Raw genomic sequence first — 16,731 nt, 5'->3', positions numbered from 1 at the left:
AGATAGAAATATTTCCAAATTTTCAGATGAAGTAGTTCGACATACTCCAGTGTAGGATTGTAGTAGCTAAATATTTTGTTTACGGCAAGAGGGCTCAGACTAGTAATGGTCTATGTCAAACCGATAAAATCACAGAAAAAATGGCCCTGCTGTAAAGTTAATCTCTCCCACAGGCTTTTGCTCTCCATGCTTTGTATTCCCCGTACAAAGAATCCATCAAAGATGCCTTGGCTTTTGCTGAAGCGCGATTCGGCGAAGACATAGGCCCTGTTTGGTTGGGCATTTGGAAAGCGTTTGGGTTAAAGCCCCACGGGTGGCCAAATCTTTGTGGTGTTTGGTTCATTTTTTGGAGGCTTTGGGAGATGCGGTGCATCTCCAATGGGGTTGAAAGGGCTTTGGGGGAATGGAGGGGGAGAGGTCCATTGGGAAGTTGCATTTTCGAAATGCAACTTCCACTGTTCATCTTCACCTGAGCAAAGCCGACCGGAGGCCGACGACCGCCGGCCAAGGGGTCGCGCACGCCGCCGTAATGCGCCGCGACCGCCTTGACCAAGGGTCCCCCGCCGTCGCCGAACCTCGGGCGACGCCCGGTCGCGCGACCCGGGCGGTTGTCGCCCGAATCGCGCGACCCGGGAGACCCGGCCGTCGCCCGGGTCGCGCGACCTCGGCGGCCGTCGCCCGGGTCACGCGACCCCGAGCGACTGAGATCCGGCCATCCGTCCGCCGGATCCGGCGGTCTGGCCGGACTTCAAAAAAGAAAATATAATTTTTTTTTAATTTAATAAAAGTCATTTACAAATACAAATTTTACCAAACGATATTTGCATTTCTAAAGCCCCCAAGTATTTGCATTTTGGCAAATGCATTCCCAAAAGCCGAACCAAATGGGCCCATAGCAGGCCTAATAGATGAAATCATTGGCAAGAGTTAAGAGGGAGTTCCTCACGGCTAGAGCTCCGCCAACGTCAGCATGCTGTCGTGGAGAAGCATAGACCGAAGATGAAGAAAGAGGAGGAGTAGAAGAAGACGATGACGTGGATGCCTCGGCTTCTGCTCAAGTGCGATTCGGAAAGGACATTGCAGACCCAAAAGATGGAGCCATTGAGGAAAGTTATAGGGAGTTCCTCCAACTGCCAGACTTCCAACGTTGTCGATGGAGCAGCAGACCTTGAAGATGAAGAAGGAGGAGAAAAAGAAAGACGACAATATGCTCAAATGCGATTTGGCAAAGATATTGTAGGCCCAAGAGATGAAGCGACTGATGAAAGTTACGGGGAGTTCCTTCGACCGCCGAACCTCCAGTGTCTGTACACTGTCGATGAAGCAACTGACCCCAAAGACGAAGGAGGAGGAGGAGGAGGAGATGACTCCAATGACGAAACCGAAGATGACCAGGACTGTGTGGAGTACATTGACGTTGCCGGCGAAAGCAAAGATGCCTCGGCTTCTGCTCAAGCGTGATTCAACGAAGAAGAACAAGAACGGAAGGATTAACATGTGTGTTCTTTAGGTGGATCTGGGGTCGCCCGTGGCAATGATTCTAAGGTCAGCTAGTGCAATCGGGGCGAGACCTACGGTGTCTTTTGCTCTATATGTGCGAACGCTTGGACCAACGATGACGATCATCGCATCTGTATGTTTTCCCATCCTCTGCTCTTTCCACTGTACCAGAACTCAGATCACTCGAAAGGTACTATTGGTGTGGAATTAGATGCGTAGTCGATGCCGTTATTGGCCACATTTATGGCACGTCCCGCATCAAGAAATGGCTAAAAGGAACTCCGGAGAGGTTTTCCCTATCCCTTTCGTTTGTATACGTACTCTGATTAGTTAGTGCACTTTCTTTCATACGCTCATGCTCGTTCTTCGATCTATCCATTATTGTCTTCTATGCATCAGTATGTGCAAATTGAAGGGTGTGAGAACTTTTTGCGTTGCGCTTTGCAACAGCAGATGAGGAGCTGCAGAAGGTAATTTTAATCCCAAAGCAGTGACATGCTTAGAAGGATGAAAATAAGCTTACTTGAATTGACAAGCTTTTTCTTTTTTTGCAGAAAGCCGATTCCTCGAGGCCGAATGTGCTTCTGTTGAGAAGAAGCTACATATGATTCCACGAGTCAGCTGAGAAAACGCTCAACATGATCAATTTCACAGAAACTGGCAGCAGCTGTAAAATTCAACTGCTGCTCGTCATATTTGTTGCTTCGGCATGCCGCTTTGTGGTGCAGCAGCACATGGAAGCATGAGAGCATGCTCTTCTCGCACTCGTAGGACTACATCACTTAGTATATCTATCTTCACGAGCAACATCTAAAACAGCTTAATGCAGAGGATTACTAATTCACAAAGCATGTATATAGTCTGCGGAGTAATAACACACAGAATGATAACACTATAACATCCAAAGTGAAAGTAATACGCAAAAGTAGTCAAGTCTTAATCACACATGGAGATACAACCAATATCCGAGATCACAACACAAACTCACATGGAAGCACAACAATCCACCAAACTGCATATCCTGCAAATAAGACGCAACCTCCAAATTCAGGTACTCTTCCCCCGTGTATTCTGCATCAACCATCAAAGGGTATAGTTCAGAAATGAAAGACAAAGAAACAAGTGGCAAGTCGCAAGAAGGTTATTCCTCTCCTCTGCATCTAAGAAACTTACAGTATGGGGTGATCTTCCATCTCTGATTATCTCCTTTGTTCCACTGCCAGAGCACAATAGTTGTGCCATCATGGACGCCTCCGGATTTTGCGTCAGCATGAAAAGCATCCAGATTCAGGCGAACGTTGTTAACCATCCTAACGGTTCTGTAACCATCGTCTAGGACCTTGCCCGCTGTCCACAGAACAGATGCATCAAGCTGCTCTGGATTATAGGATACCAGCTGCACCTGCAGATTACCAAAATTGCAGATCTTAGATCTGACAAAAATCTGCAGCTCTGATACCGACATTATTTAGAGAGCTAACTAAGGCTTAAGTTAAGCGGTTTATTGGACTTCAAAGTGGCTCTGCCCCTCACTAAGGTCTAGTTACAATGTGCATATATCCTAATCCAAATATATATCAACCCTTTGTCCATCTTCTGGTGAGGAAGCATGCAGTATAAACAAATCTTGGGAACCTCTAATAGTTGAACCAAACTGCAATTGGCTCAAAAAAACATGTCGAGATGAAGCCCAGGTTGAGGCGACGAAAGTGAACACTCAGTGCAAACAAGCTTTTACACAAAAGCTGAAAGATATTGCCAACTTTAGAGTGCGGTCGGCCTTTTCAGTAGTGTCCAAGTTAGCACTCATAAAGGCAAAAACGCAAGACAATGATCAGGCAGTAAAAAAGGTACTAAGATGATAGCCAGAAGAAAAAATGGAATTATGCCACAAGAAGAATTCTTTCAGAACCACAACCAGTCTAACAATTAGTCGCTGAGAATTGAACCAAAGCAGAGGATCATTGCGATAACAATTGAACAGAAGATAAACAACTGTTTAGCATACAATGAGCCATTTTGAGACTAACCTCAGTTTCAATGACATTCAAATTCTAGGGAAACTTAGACAATGACAAGTTCAGAAAAATTATAATTTGGAAATCACACAGCAGCTAAAGCGAATGACTAGTAATTTGATCAAAATTAACGCCTAAATTTCCAAAGTTCATCATGCAAGTTGATACAAGGCAACACCCATAGTCATGATTCCCAGCTATTGGAGCCAATAATAATTGTAAGACCGCAATCTTCTTTTGCTTGCCCAAGGAGAACAAACTTGAGAGCTTTGTTGACCAATGAGATTGACCACGTTTGGATGAGCTAAAGTATCATGGTCACTGAGATATAACTCGCACGCAAATGATAGTTGGCTTATGACTAGTCTCACAAGCTTTTCTTCTACTCTACAGCCCAATAGATCATTTTTCCTATTCTAATTGCAGCTCGCACAGATATCCTATAATTGCAGAGGTTTCGGATTTGAATATCTAGAGAGAAAAACTTACTGGGTGAGAGGCTCCGACAGAGTGCTTGATGGCCTCACCAGTGGCCTTGTTAACCAGAGAAAAGCAGGGAAACCCGTCTTCATCCTTAACTCTGGTGCTGAACTTCTCATCCTTGTACCATTTCTGAAGCAATCAAATCATACAAGCCACTCCACATCATTAAAAGAATTGAAGAATAAAAAACATCACTCACATAACGAACAAAGCTGACAAACAACACTCAGACAAGCTCAGAAACGCTCAAATTAGGTAGATCAAACCAAACCCACATGAAAAAGCCATCAACTTGAAAGTATCCAACAGAACCAAAGACCAAGATTCGAGGGTGACAGGCGAAAGGCAAAGCAAAACAACATACTTGATAAGGATCGCTGGAGTCGGAGGGTGCAAGAATGACTTTTGAGTCCCTAATGGTGAGAGAATAATTGGGCTCGGCCTTGCAGTAAACTTTGTATGTGGGCTTGTTGGCGAAATAAGAGCCGAGAGTTCCGCCACCGGAAGCATCAGCAGCATCGGCGGGATCATATTCAGACTGGTGCTGGGTGTGATGATGGAGGAAAGAAGGCAGATGGGGGCGGTAAGAATGGTGGCCGGTCTCGCTCGGCTCATCGACCTTGTGAGCCACGTGCTCGACGGTCGCCGACGGCGGCGGCGGCGGCGGCGTAATCGGAGTACTCGGCCGATCCTTGAAAAAACCTCTGAGGCGGTGGAGGATAACCGGAGGCGAAATCGTCCCCGGGCGGAGGGTAATCGGGCGGGGGAGCCGAGTGCGAGGTGTGGTACACGTTGGACCGCGGAGGCGGGGGCGGGCCGAAGTCGTCGTCGCGGCCGCCGCCGTAGAAGGGCGGGCGGGGAGGAGGAGGCTGGCCGTAGAAGTCGGGCGGGAGGGCGGATCCGGGCGGCGGGAAGGGCCGGTTTCGTGGAGATCCGCCGTCGTCGTCGTCGTCGTCTCTCCGGTGGTGTCGGTGGGAGTGATGACCGGACGGGTACTCCATTTCCGTCGGGGTCGGTGTCGATCTGTCGATCAAAGTGGGAGAGCTTTTTGATGTCTGAACAGCAGTTGATCGTTTGATCTGAGGTTGAGGCCTGACTGTCCGAAGGGATGAGTAACGTCCTCTTTCTTTGTGCAGATTCTTTTTCCTTTTTTCTTTTCTTTTCCCCTTTTTTTCACCTTTTTGGGATTTGCAAAAGCTAAGCACAGGAATTTCTCCCTTCATATCAATGTATCGATGTGTACGAATCCCATGAGATCAACGGCTGTAGTTTATTTGATCCGAAAGGCTAATTTTAATTCGATGAGCTAAAGACATTATGAAAAGCAATAATGTCTCGAGTCATAAATGAAACGTACGATATTTATAATTAACGTTTAAGTTTTAGATAAGAGATCTTTTGACGAGGGATGGTCCACGTGCTCTACTGTCGATTTCTCTTTGCGATGCAAAAGAGACTCGGATTGCAACTTGGGGAAGGTATAAGTGGACCATGAGCAAAAAGATGGGCTTTATACCGGGACAATTAAAACCTTAGGCGAATATTGAAAATCAAAGGCCAGTAAGGCCAGCATTTAATGGGGATAATGCTAGGCCATAATCTTATTCCACCACTTGGTGGAACAGCGAATCGATTGATGGTTTGTCTACCAACCGATTAAATAATATCCGATTTTATTCTTTTATTTTTTAAAATAAAAAATAATATAATTTTTTGATAAATTTTTTATTTTTTCGGGAATAGATTTGAAACAAAATCAAATAATAGAAAAAAATTATTTTTTTATTCTCGAGAATAACTTTAGAATCAAACCAACTCATTTTTTTCTTCTTTTCTCTTTTCCTTCTTTTTTTTTTTCTCTTCCTCCCAGTCAATCATTGGCCACCATCGCTCGCCAATCACCACACCATTGCCAGCGACCAGGCTGAACGAGGTCCAATGAGCTCGTCGAAGACTTGCTTGGCCATTACAAGGCTTAGCTTTTACCAGCCTTGCCCAGCAGGCACGAACTCGACCTCACCAATAGCTAAGCAAGCTTGGCCTCACCAAATTCGAGCAAGGTTGACCTCGCCTAGAGCCTTGCCAGGTCATCATTAGGTTGCCCTTGCCTTGGTTGGGCAATGTCGACCTGGCAATGGCCCAATGAGGTCGAGCCTTGCCGGGGGTCAACAACATTACAAAGAGGTTGTCGGCCCTCATTTGGTTGGTCACTGGCCATGGTCAACAACTAAAGGTAGGAGAGAAGAGAAAAGGAAAAAAAAAAAAAGGAAAGAAGATAAAATGTAATAAAATTATTAAAAAATTAAAAGAAAATATTTTGAGCTAGAAATTTTAAGAGTCCTACCAAATGTATTTATATTCCAGAATTAGAAATTTTGGGCTATTATTAAACACTTTTAAATGCTCAGAAACTCGTTCGGGAATATAATAAAAATATTATTCTTGAAACAGAATGGTTACCAAACGTGTCATAAATATCGACTTTGTGATTCCACCAAAATTGCACAGTACGTGCCATATCGACCTCAATTGCTAATGGATTATTTGGCAAGGCTGCCCTCCCTGCCAAGGGGTAGAATGGTTAGTTCTTATAGGCATAGGATCCTGATAGAGATGAGTGCATGACCTTTGACAAGAGGGTACCTATACACGAAACCAATGCAAGTGGGTAGGTAGAGAATACCTAAGAGCACAACAAACTGCCGGAGTGGTGATGCGGCACATCTACCTCGATGGAGGAGTTGCTAGGCCGATGTATTAGAAACCATACCCTGATTGGGTTGATAATCTCTAATAATTGAAGGATTACAAAATACTTTGCTACGGCGTGTTCATTGGTGAGTACGATTAGTCAAAAATAGAACACATTAATAAATTTACAACATAATGTGGTGATGCGAAGATGGCCATATGAAATTAAGGCTATTTCCTTTGTCATCGTCATAGACGGCCTTCACTTGGTTTGCCAGCTTACTGGCAAAATCTGTTCATAGTTGGAATGAGATGCAAAGTCGATTTCATGGCCAATTTTACAGAACGGTCTTTAAGGTGACGAAATCAAATTTAGCCAGCATTAGACAATGTAATAATGAGACGGTAGACCAATACAACGCTCAAATTCAAGAAATTAAGGAATCGATGATTGTTTCTCTAAATAAAAAGGAAATTCCCGACCTACCGTTAAATGGCTTGACATTTTCCTTGAGAGATCGACTTGAGGGCCAAAAGTTCACTGATTTGTTTTCATTAACAACAAGTGCAGCAAAATATGAGAATCTCCAAAAATAAAAGGATGAAAAGCCATTTAAAGATTATAAAACAATGTGGCTTTGGCTGAAGGTAAAGATGATTCTTACAATGAAATCGACCAAGATGAGGCCATTAAAACAATTATGGCCAAAATGATGCTCAACAAACCATATGTTTGTCAAGCCTTGAAACAAGCCCGAGTTAAAGAAACCATTAGAGCTACGGCAAAAGATACTCAGAGATATTCATTCGATGTAACGAAATTGGATGAAATATCTTGTTTACTTTTAAAGGATGGTCTCTCACAAAATTAACCGGAGGTCAGACCATCCGATAACGAAGGAATGGCTAACCAAAGATATCGTAAGTGACACCATTAATGGGGTCATAACACAGCCAATTGTATTGTTTTTAGGCGAACGATCCGGGAGGCTATTCGTCAAGGGAAGATCAAGGGTGCCGATGAGAAAGATAAAAGGCAAAATGGAGGTTGATACTGATCCTTTCAGTCTGATGGTCGGTATGATGTCGGCGAAATACCGATCCTATCACGAGCAACATCTAAAACAGCTTAGTGCAGAGGATTACTCATCTACAAGGCCAAAGTAATACACAGGAGTAATCAAATCTTAATCACACATGGCGATACAAGCAGTATTCGAGATCACTACACGAACTCGCACGGAAGCATAACATTCCACCAAACCGCGTATCCTGCAAGTAAGACGCAACATCCAAATTCAGGAACTCTGCCCCCATGTTTTGTTCTGCATCAACCGTCAAAATGGAATAGTTCAGAAATGAAAGACGAAGAAACAAGTGGCAAGTCGCAAGAAGGTTGGTCATTCCTCTGCTCTGCGATACGGTGTGATCTTCCATCTCTGGTTATCTCCTTTATTCCACTGCCAGAGCACAATGGTTGTGCCATCATGGACGCCTCCGGATTTCTTGTCACCGTGAAAAGCATCCAGATTCAGGCGAACATTGTTAACCATCCTTACGGCTCTGTAACCATAGCCAAGGTCCTTGCTCTCTGTCCACAGAACAGATTCATCAAGCTGCTCTGGATTATAGGGTACCAGCTGCACCTGCAGATTACCGAAAGTGCAAATCTGAGATCCGACGAATATCTGCAGCTCTGATACCAACAATATTTTCAGAGAGCTGAGGCTTAAATTAAGCTGTTCCTACTTACTTGGACTTTAAAGTGGGTCTGTCCCTCAATAATGTATGATTACAAGGTGTATATATCCTAATCCGAAATGTATATCAACGCTCTGTCCATTTTCTGTTGAGGAAGCATGCAGTATGAACAAATCGTGGGAACCTCTTGGAGTTGAACCGAACCAAACCCAACGATTGGCTCAAAAAATACACAAGTCGAGATGAAGGTCAAGTTGAGGAAACGAAAGTGAAGGCTCAGTGCAAACAAGCTTTTTCACAAAAGATGAAAGATATTTTAGAGTGTGGTCGACCTTTTTAAGGCAGTTAAAAAGGTACTAAAATGGTAGCCAGAACAAAAAACGGAATTAGGCCACGAGAAGAGTTCTTTTGGAACCACAACCAGTCTAACAGTTAGCAATCAAAAAATGAAACCAAAGCAGAGGATCATGGCAACAACAATCGAACCAAAGATGAACAATTGTTCAGATATAGCTTACAATGAGCCCTTTTGACACTAACCTCAGTTTGTTTGTCATTCAAAAACTAAAGTAATTAGAGAATGACACACTTCAGTTCGTGAAGTTACAGAATCTAGGCAAGTTCAGAAATATGATAATTCAGAAGTTACGCAGCAGCTCAAGGGAATGACCAGTAATTTGAGCAAACCAACGCCTGACTTTCCAAAGTTCGTCATGCAAGTCGATAAAAGGCAACTCCCATAGTCATGATTCCTGGCTATTGGAGCTGATAACAATTGTAAGACCGCAATCTTCTTTTGCTCGTGCAAGGAGAACAAATTTGACAGCGCTGTTGACCAATGAGATTGACCACGTTCTTATGATCTAAAGTATCACGGTCACCGAAATATAACTCGCACACAAGTGATACTTGGCTTACGACTAGTCTCACGAGCTTTTATTCTGCTCTACAGCCCAGATTATGCAAATGGATCATTCTGCTATCTTAATTGCAGCTCACAAAGATATCCTATAATTGCAGAGGTTTCAACTTTGAATATCTAGAGATACGGACTTACCGGGTGAGAGGCTCCAACAGAGTGCTTGATGGCCTCACCAGTGGCCATGTTAACCAGAGAAAAGCAGGGAGAACCCTCTTCATCCTTAACTCTGGTGCTGAACTTCTCATCCTAGTACCATTTCTGAACAAATCAAATCACACAAGCCAATCCACATCATTATAAGAATTAAAGAATAAAAGACCATCACTCACACAACGAACAAAACTGTCAAACAAGCTCAGAAATGCTCAAATTAGGCAAATCAAACGAAAACCCATTAAAAAGCCATCAACTTGAAAAATTTCAACAGAACCTAAAAGATTCGAGGGTGACTAGCAAAGCAAAGCAAAACAACATACTTGATAATGATCACTGGGGTCAGAGGGTGCAAGAATGACTTTTGAGTCCCATATAGTGGAGAGAATACTTGGGTTCTGTCTTGCAATACACTTTGTAAGCGGGCTTGTTGGCGAAATAAGAGCCGAAAGCTTCACCGATGGAAGCAGCATCAGCGGGGCCAGAGTCAGACTGTTGCCAGGTGCAACGACGGAGGAAAGAAGGAAAACGGAGGCGAGGAGAATGGTGGGTCTCTCTCAGCTCATCGACCTCGTGAGCTACGGGCTCAGGCGGTGGGGGCGGCGGCGGGCATTCGGAGTATTGTTTGTAAAATCCTAAACGCAAGTGCACGTCAAACAAGTAATATAATGATGAAAAAAAGTATCGTTCCCACGGAGATCGATAATTAATAAATCAATTAAATACTTAAAATAGACTAATTCTAAAATTTATTAAACATATCAAAATATAATTAAGAATAAATTAAAAACGAAATTTGTAAATTAAATGCAGTAAATCGATTAGATAAATATGTTAAAACATCCGATTTCATCATAATTACTAGATATGAATTTTAGATTATTGTGGATAAGAACGATATCAAACATGTGATAGTGAAATTTCCTAATCTATTTACTATCCTATCTCTAGGTATAGCAAACCTACTTAGCTTATTAATCCACTATATCTCTATGTGAATTAAAATAAACATGAGTGCATTAAAAACTTATGAATATTCCCGACTTACAATAAGTCTTTTCGATCACTTGCTACACAAATAACACGGTATATCTCTATCCACGTTTAATTCATATTTATATATTATAATAAGCAATTGTATATTATCACTACTCAGTTTCAAACATATATATCAAATCATTCAAGTGGTGGCCAGTCACTCAGAAGCATTAAGCACAATAATATATAACTCACATGAATAAAATTAATTATAAAACATAAAAATCATGAAATTCACATTATCATGGTTAGGCTATGTCCTAACAAAAAAAAAAAAAAAAAAAAAAAAAAATAGAACATAGTAGAAGGAAAAATTAAAATATAGATCAAACCCAGCATCTTAAATCAAAAGACAAGAATTCTATCACTACTTTTATCTTCTCTTCAAAATACTTGAAAAACTCTCAGAAGAATGAAAAACGATCTAATAAAAAAAAATTCTCTCTCCATGTTCTCCTATTTATAGGAGATCCAAAATATCTATCTCCCAACGCTTACAGATAACATTAGGGAACAAAATCAAAATTTCATAATTTGATATCTATCTTCCATTGCTTTTTTTATTTATTTGAATTCCTGATAGTTGACATTATTTTCCTTATCCTCTCCATATCTCATTATTATGCATAAACAAGAAAAATTCAAATAATCATAAGGAAATCCAAATATTTTCTCATAAATATTGCATTAATGGTTGCATAAAATAGGTAAAATAACTCTATTTTTATAGAGTTATCAAGTACTCACTTGATCCTTGAGAAAATTTTTGAGGCGGTGGCGGGTAGGGGGAGGAGTAACTGGAGGTGAAATCGTCCTGAGGCAGAGACGGGGGAGGTGAGTGTGAAGTGTGGTACACATCGGATGGTGGAGGCAGGGCCAAGGTGAAGTCGTTGCTGCCGCCATCGCCGCCTCTCTGGTGGTTTCGGTGGGTGTGATGACCAAATGGGAACTCCATTTTTGTCGGCGGCGAAGGTGGTGTCGATCTCTCCTTCTCTCACAGTCGCTCCAGGTGGAGAGCTTTCAATATTTAAAAAGCAGTTGATCGTTTATTTGTAGTGAGGCCTGGCCATTTGAGCGGGAGTGAAATCAAAACTCCTTTTCTTTGTGCTGATTCTTTTTTTTGTACGAGTTACCAAAAAGATTTAAATATATTATATTTTTATCAATTCAATTATAAATATTTTAAATTATATTAATTAAATTTTAAATTTTTTACATTTTACCAATTGAGTCTATCTAATTAATTTTAGCAAAAAGTTGCTTTGGCGTGGACTATAGTTATCATTCTTTACACTATTAATACTAACGTACATAAATTTTTTTTTTTTAATTTTTAATTTTTTTCCTTCTTTTCTTATATTTATTGTGGCCTATGAGGGTTGCCAAACCCTCCATGGTCCTCTCTTAATTAGCAAGCAAGGGTTCGACGACCCTTGCCGACCACAATAAATATAAGAAAAGAAGGAAAAAATTAAAAATTAAAAAAATTGAAAAAATTTGAAAAATTTCCACATTAGCATTTGATGTGTCACATAGAACGGTTAGCATCCACATTAGCAAATTCCTACAAAAATTAACCGGATATACTCAATTGGCAATAATTAAAAAAATTATGACTGAATTAGTAAAAGTGCATAAGTTTATGACTTTTTTGATAATTCTTCCATTTTTCTTTCTTTCTTTTTTCTATTTTTCTTCTTCTTTTTTTTTATACAATTTTGCATGACTTTTCAAGGAGTCTCTCCACAGCTAGAGCTAATCTATCGAATCGGGTTCGAACAATCGTTTTCCTTTCGAAAGGCTAATTTTGATTTGATGGGGGGAATTTATCCTTAAAAACTTTTGGCATTGCTCAATATTAGGCATATTCCATATAAGAATTACTCATAATACGGCCCTCACCCAATTTCCAATGAGGGTTCAGCGACCCTTGCCGATTTACAATAAATATAAGAAAAGAAAGAAAAAAGAAAAAAATTTCCACATTGGCATCAATCATATCGTATAAGATGGTTGATATCCACATTAGTATTTTTCTGCCAAAATTGATCAAATAAATTCAATTAGCAAAATGTAAAAATGTTTATAACTCAATTATTACAATTAAAAGGTTTATAACTAAATTAGCCAAAGTGCAATAAGTATAGGACTTTTTTGGTGATGCTCCATTTTTCTTTCTTTTTGTTTTCCTATTTTTCCTTTTTTACAGAATTTTACATGATTTTTCAAGAAGGAATTCCTCTACCGCTATAGCTGATCCATCGAATCGGGTCTAAACAAGCGTTTTCCTATGGAAAGGCTATTTTAGATTTGATGGGCGGAATTTATCCTTAAAAACTTTTGGCATTGCTCAATATCATGCATATTCCATATAAGAATTACTCACAATATGGCTCTTGCCCAATGACCGATGAGGGTTCAATGATCCTTGCCGACCATAATAAAAATAAGAAAAGAAGGAAAAAAGAAAAAGAAAATTAAAATTTTAAGAATTTTCACGTCAGCATTAGTCATGTCATATAGGATAGCCGACATCCACGTCAATAATTTTCTATCAAAATTGGCTAGATAAACTCAATTAGCAAAATGTAAAAATATTTATAACTCAATTATTATAATTAAAAGATTTATGACCGAATTGGTAAAAGTGTAATAAGTTTACGACATTTTTTGGTAATTTACCATTTTTCTTCCTTTCTTTTTTCCTAATTTTCCTATTTTACAAAATTCTGCATGATTTTTCGAGAAGGAAATTCTCCACAGTTGTAGCTAGTTTGTCCAATTGGGTCCGGACAAGCATTTTCCTACCGAAAGGCTAATTTTGATCTGATGGGCAGAATTTATCCTTAAAAACTTTTGGCATTGCTCAAGATTAGGCATATTCCATATAAGAATTACTCATAATACAGCCCTCACCCAATGACTAATGATGGCGACCCTTACCGAGCACAATAAATATTTTTAAAAAAAAGAGAAGGAAAAAAGAAAAAAGACAAAATTAAAATTTTTTAAAAAAATTTCAACGTCAGCATCACAACATCCACGTGTTAGCAATTTCCTACCAAAATTGGTAGGATAGACTCAATTTGTAAAATGTAAAAAAAATTATGACTGAATTGGTAAAAGTGTAATACATTTATGACTTTTTTTAAGTAATTCTTTCCTTTTTTTTTCTTTCTTTTTTTCCTATTTTTCCTTCTTCTTTTTTATAACAGAATTCTGACTTTTCAAGAAGGAATTTCTCCACAATTGTAGCTGATCTGCCGAATTGGGTCCGGACAAGCGTTTTCCTACTTAAAGGCTAATTTTGTTTGATGGCCGGAATTTATATTTAAAAACTTTTGGCGTTGCTCGATATTAGGCATAGTCCATATAAGAATTAATCATAATATAATGTAATTAATTATACATATCGCTAAAGACATTGTTAGTTTAGTGTATGAAAAACGATACATTTTTAATATGGGTATTCTAACAAATGTCTTAGAAAAATATTATCCAATTACGCCCTACATTTTTTTCACATAACACTCGAGACACTTGGATATTGCTTAATCTCTACGTGAATTAATGTGTTATGTACATTGTCGTCTCATAATTAAACTTTGAAGGAGCAGGACATGTACGAATGGCATGAATCTTATCGGACCATCGAATCCGATAATCGAATAAGTCTCATGTTAAGATAATGCAAGTAGCTATTGGATGTGCATTTGGGGTCATTTCGAAGATACAAACCAATGTCTAGGACAGAATCAATTAGGTGTTAGGATAAGTGTTTAATGAAACATCTGGTCTTCTGCTACACAATATCCATGAATGCATCCTCCTTCTTTCTTTCAACTTCACCTTTTTATCATACAGATTAGATGATGCTCCTAAGTAGAAAGATGAAGGGCAATGGGAAGATGCTCTGAGCTGTCCACGTTGTGGAGCCAGACACCACATAAATATTCTGGAAGATATTTTGACATAGAGATGGCAAATTCAATGAGCATAAAACAAGAGAGGCGTTATGTAGATTTTCATAGGATTGTGATCGAGAGGAAATTCGATGGTTTCAATTAGTGATTAAAGCTCAAACGAGGATGATCGATAGCTGATTAAATTGTTAAGTTTGACTTCGTATTAAAAGTAATGGGATTCTGGTATGCCTTGAAGTCTCAAGGATTTTGCAAACCTCAAATTATTAAATAATGCGTTCAGTAGGAAATAAAAAGGAAATTACATGAAATTTAATTAAATTAGACCATTGGAAGCCTTGCCTGCTCGACGACTGAAGTTGAACATAAACTGCTAACGGTGATGATTAGAGTATACAGAGAAAGTAAAAAGGTTAGGAAATACAGACGGAAAACTTTTATACTCTCAAAGATAATTCAAAGGGTAAAATCTAATCACAATCAATCTATTACGAATGATCTTCACGTCTTCACTTTTTTAGAATCAAAATCTGATGTACGATTCGTGATTTTTTATATGTCTTGATTGCTCGTGAGTGCATGTCTTTCTTGATTCTTCAAGTATCTTTAAATGGGTAATTCCATTTTTCGTCCCAATTTTAATTTGCAAAAATCTCTAATATCTTGACTTGGGCGTTACTCTAGGAATGATTTGTAACTGTTCCCAATTCTTAAGCTACAGTAATTCTCTAACCAATGGATCTTCATTGACTCAATCTTCAACTTCTATACATGCTTCCAGTTATAGGATAAAGCAAGCAAGAATCCATCAAGAAACTTAGATGCAGGTCCATCTAATTTGTACATAACTGAAAAATTCATGCTAGAACCCTACAAATTTAGTCCAATTAAATTTATAGGGCTAACGACAAGGGAAGAATAGTTGGCCCCTTTTTTACAACATTGGAGCTTCATCATCTGAAGCCCATACTAGACTGGCGATGGTAAAGATGCGGATGCAATTGTTATCAAATTCTTGTTTTCGTTTTCTTTATTTGTATCTTTATTTTCGAAGTAATACTATTAAGAACACTGGATGTGACCTCCAAAAAACAGGGCTTAAGGTTAGGCGGTGAGACAACGAGGGATAAGTTTCATTGTTGAAAGGGAGATGTAATAAAACTGCAACCTAACTATATCAATCGAAAAGTAGCTACGCTTCGACGATTATTGCTTAAGACGGACATTATTTTAGTTGATAATCATATATACTTGTTCTTTTCTTTTCGGATGATAAGTGCAACTTATTTGATAACTTTAAAAATCCCTCATGGTTCACTGGGCCGCATGGTTTATACATAACAAGCATAGATATACAGAGCCCAATAATCAGTTATATATATCATTGTCTTGTCTTTCCTTATTTCCCCACAACTATCAAGGAATATGTTGCTATGAACTATATATAAGCATTGCTTGTACATGCTCTAATCTTTTCTTGCACAGAATCCCACCGGATATGTATTTCCACGTCCAAGTTAGCATTCTTATGACAATGTTTTACCTTACAATACTGGGAGGAAATACCAATAAAATCCTCAATCAATTATATCGGTATCAATTTATTCTTAAATTTTTTCAGTTGAATTAATTTAATCATAAACATTTTGAATTTATCCAAATTCAGTCCATTCAGACCCAACATTATCAATCATATGTGGTAGGACCGATATTGACGTAGACATTTTTTTAATTTAATTATAATAATTGAAAAAATAATTATAATTTTTTTGTTCTTTTCTCTTTTCTTTTTTTTGTTCTTAACTTTTTCTTTTCTTTTTGGCGGAGGGCCAGCAAGGGCTATCGGCCTACTCTTGCCTCGTGTCGTATAGGGATGATAATCCTTGTTTGTGGCCAATGAGGATCAGGCAACGACTATTGCTAGCCCTTAGAAAAAAAAAGTACAAAAAAGAAAAGAATAAAAAAATTGTAAAAGAAAATCTCAAAATTTTAAAAAAATTATTAAAAATGTTTAGGTCAGCACCGATCATGTCACGTAAGATAGTTGAGATTCGCGTTAACGATTTTAGACCGAAATTGACCCGATGGATTGAAAGTGTAAAACACTTAGGACTAAATTAATATTAATATAATAGGTTATATTTTCAGAAAGAGAAAAAGAAAATTCTCCAGCGATAGACCGTTACAATTCATGTGAATGGGCAGTGGTGGCACATTGTTTTATGGAGATGTCCAAGTGGCTGCACTGTTTAATTTCTTCCGTGGGTCCGGATTCGATCAGTTTTGTACTTCATTTGAAAAG

The 16,731-nt window shown here is 39.1% G+C and overlaps 1 protein-coding gene and 1 pseudogene across 1 annotated transcript; both read right to left on the bottom strand.

Moving 5' to 3' along the window:
- Positions 1-2,309: 2,309 nt before the first annotated feature.
- Positions 2,310-5,114, bottom strand: LOC104442612 (ricin B-like lectin EULS3). The gene is given in 5 exon segments (XM_010056019.3): positions 2,310-2,571; positions 2,674-2,902; positions 4,008-4,130; positions 4,366-4,670; positions 4,672-5,114. Coding segments are annotated over 5 exon segments (990 nt in total). The 5' UTR covers positions 5,003-5,114; the 3' UTR covers positions 2,310-2,569.
- Positions 5,115-7,727: 2,613 nt separating this feature from the next.
- Positions 7,728-11,461, bottom strand: LOC104414096 (annotated as a pseudogene).
- Between the last annotated feature and the right edge of the window lie 5,270 nt (positions 11,462-16,731).

The sequence above is a fragment of the Eucalyptus grandis genome, chromosome 1, assembly GCF_016545825.1.
Source record: "Eucalyptus grandis isolate ANBG69807.140 chromosome 1, ASM1654582v1, whole genome shotgun sequence".
Classification (NCBI taxonomy): Eukaryota; Viridiplantae; Streptophyta; class Magnoliopsida; order Myrtales; family Myrtaceae; genus Eucalyptus; species Eucalyptus grandis.
This window is presented reverse-complemented; position numbering and strand designations above follow the sequence as displayed.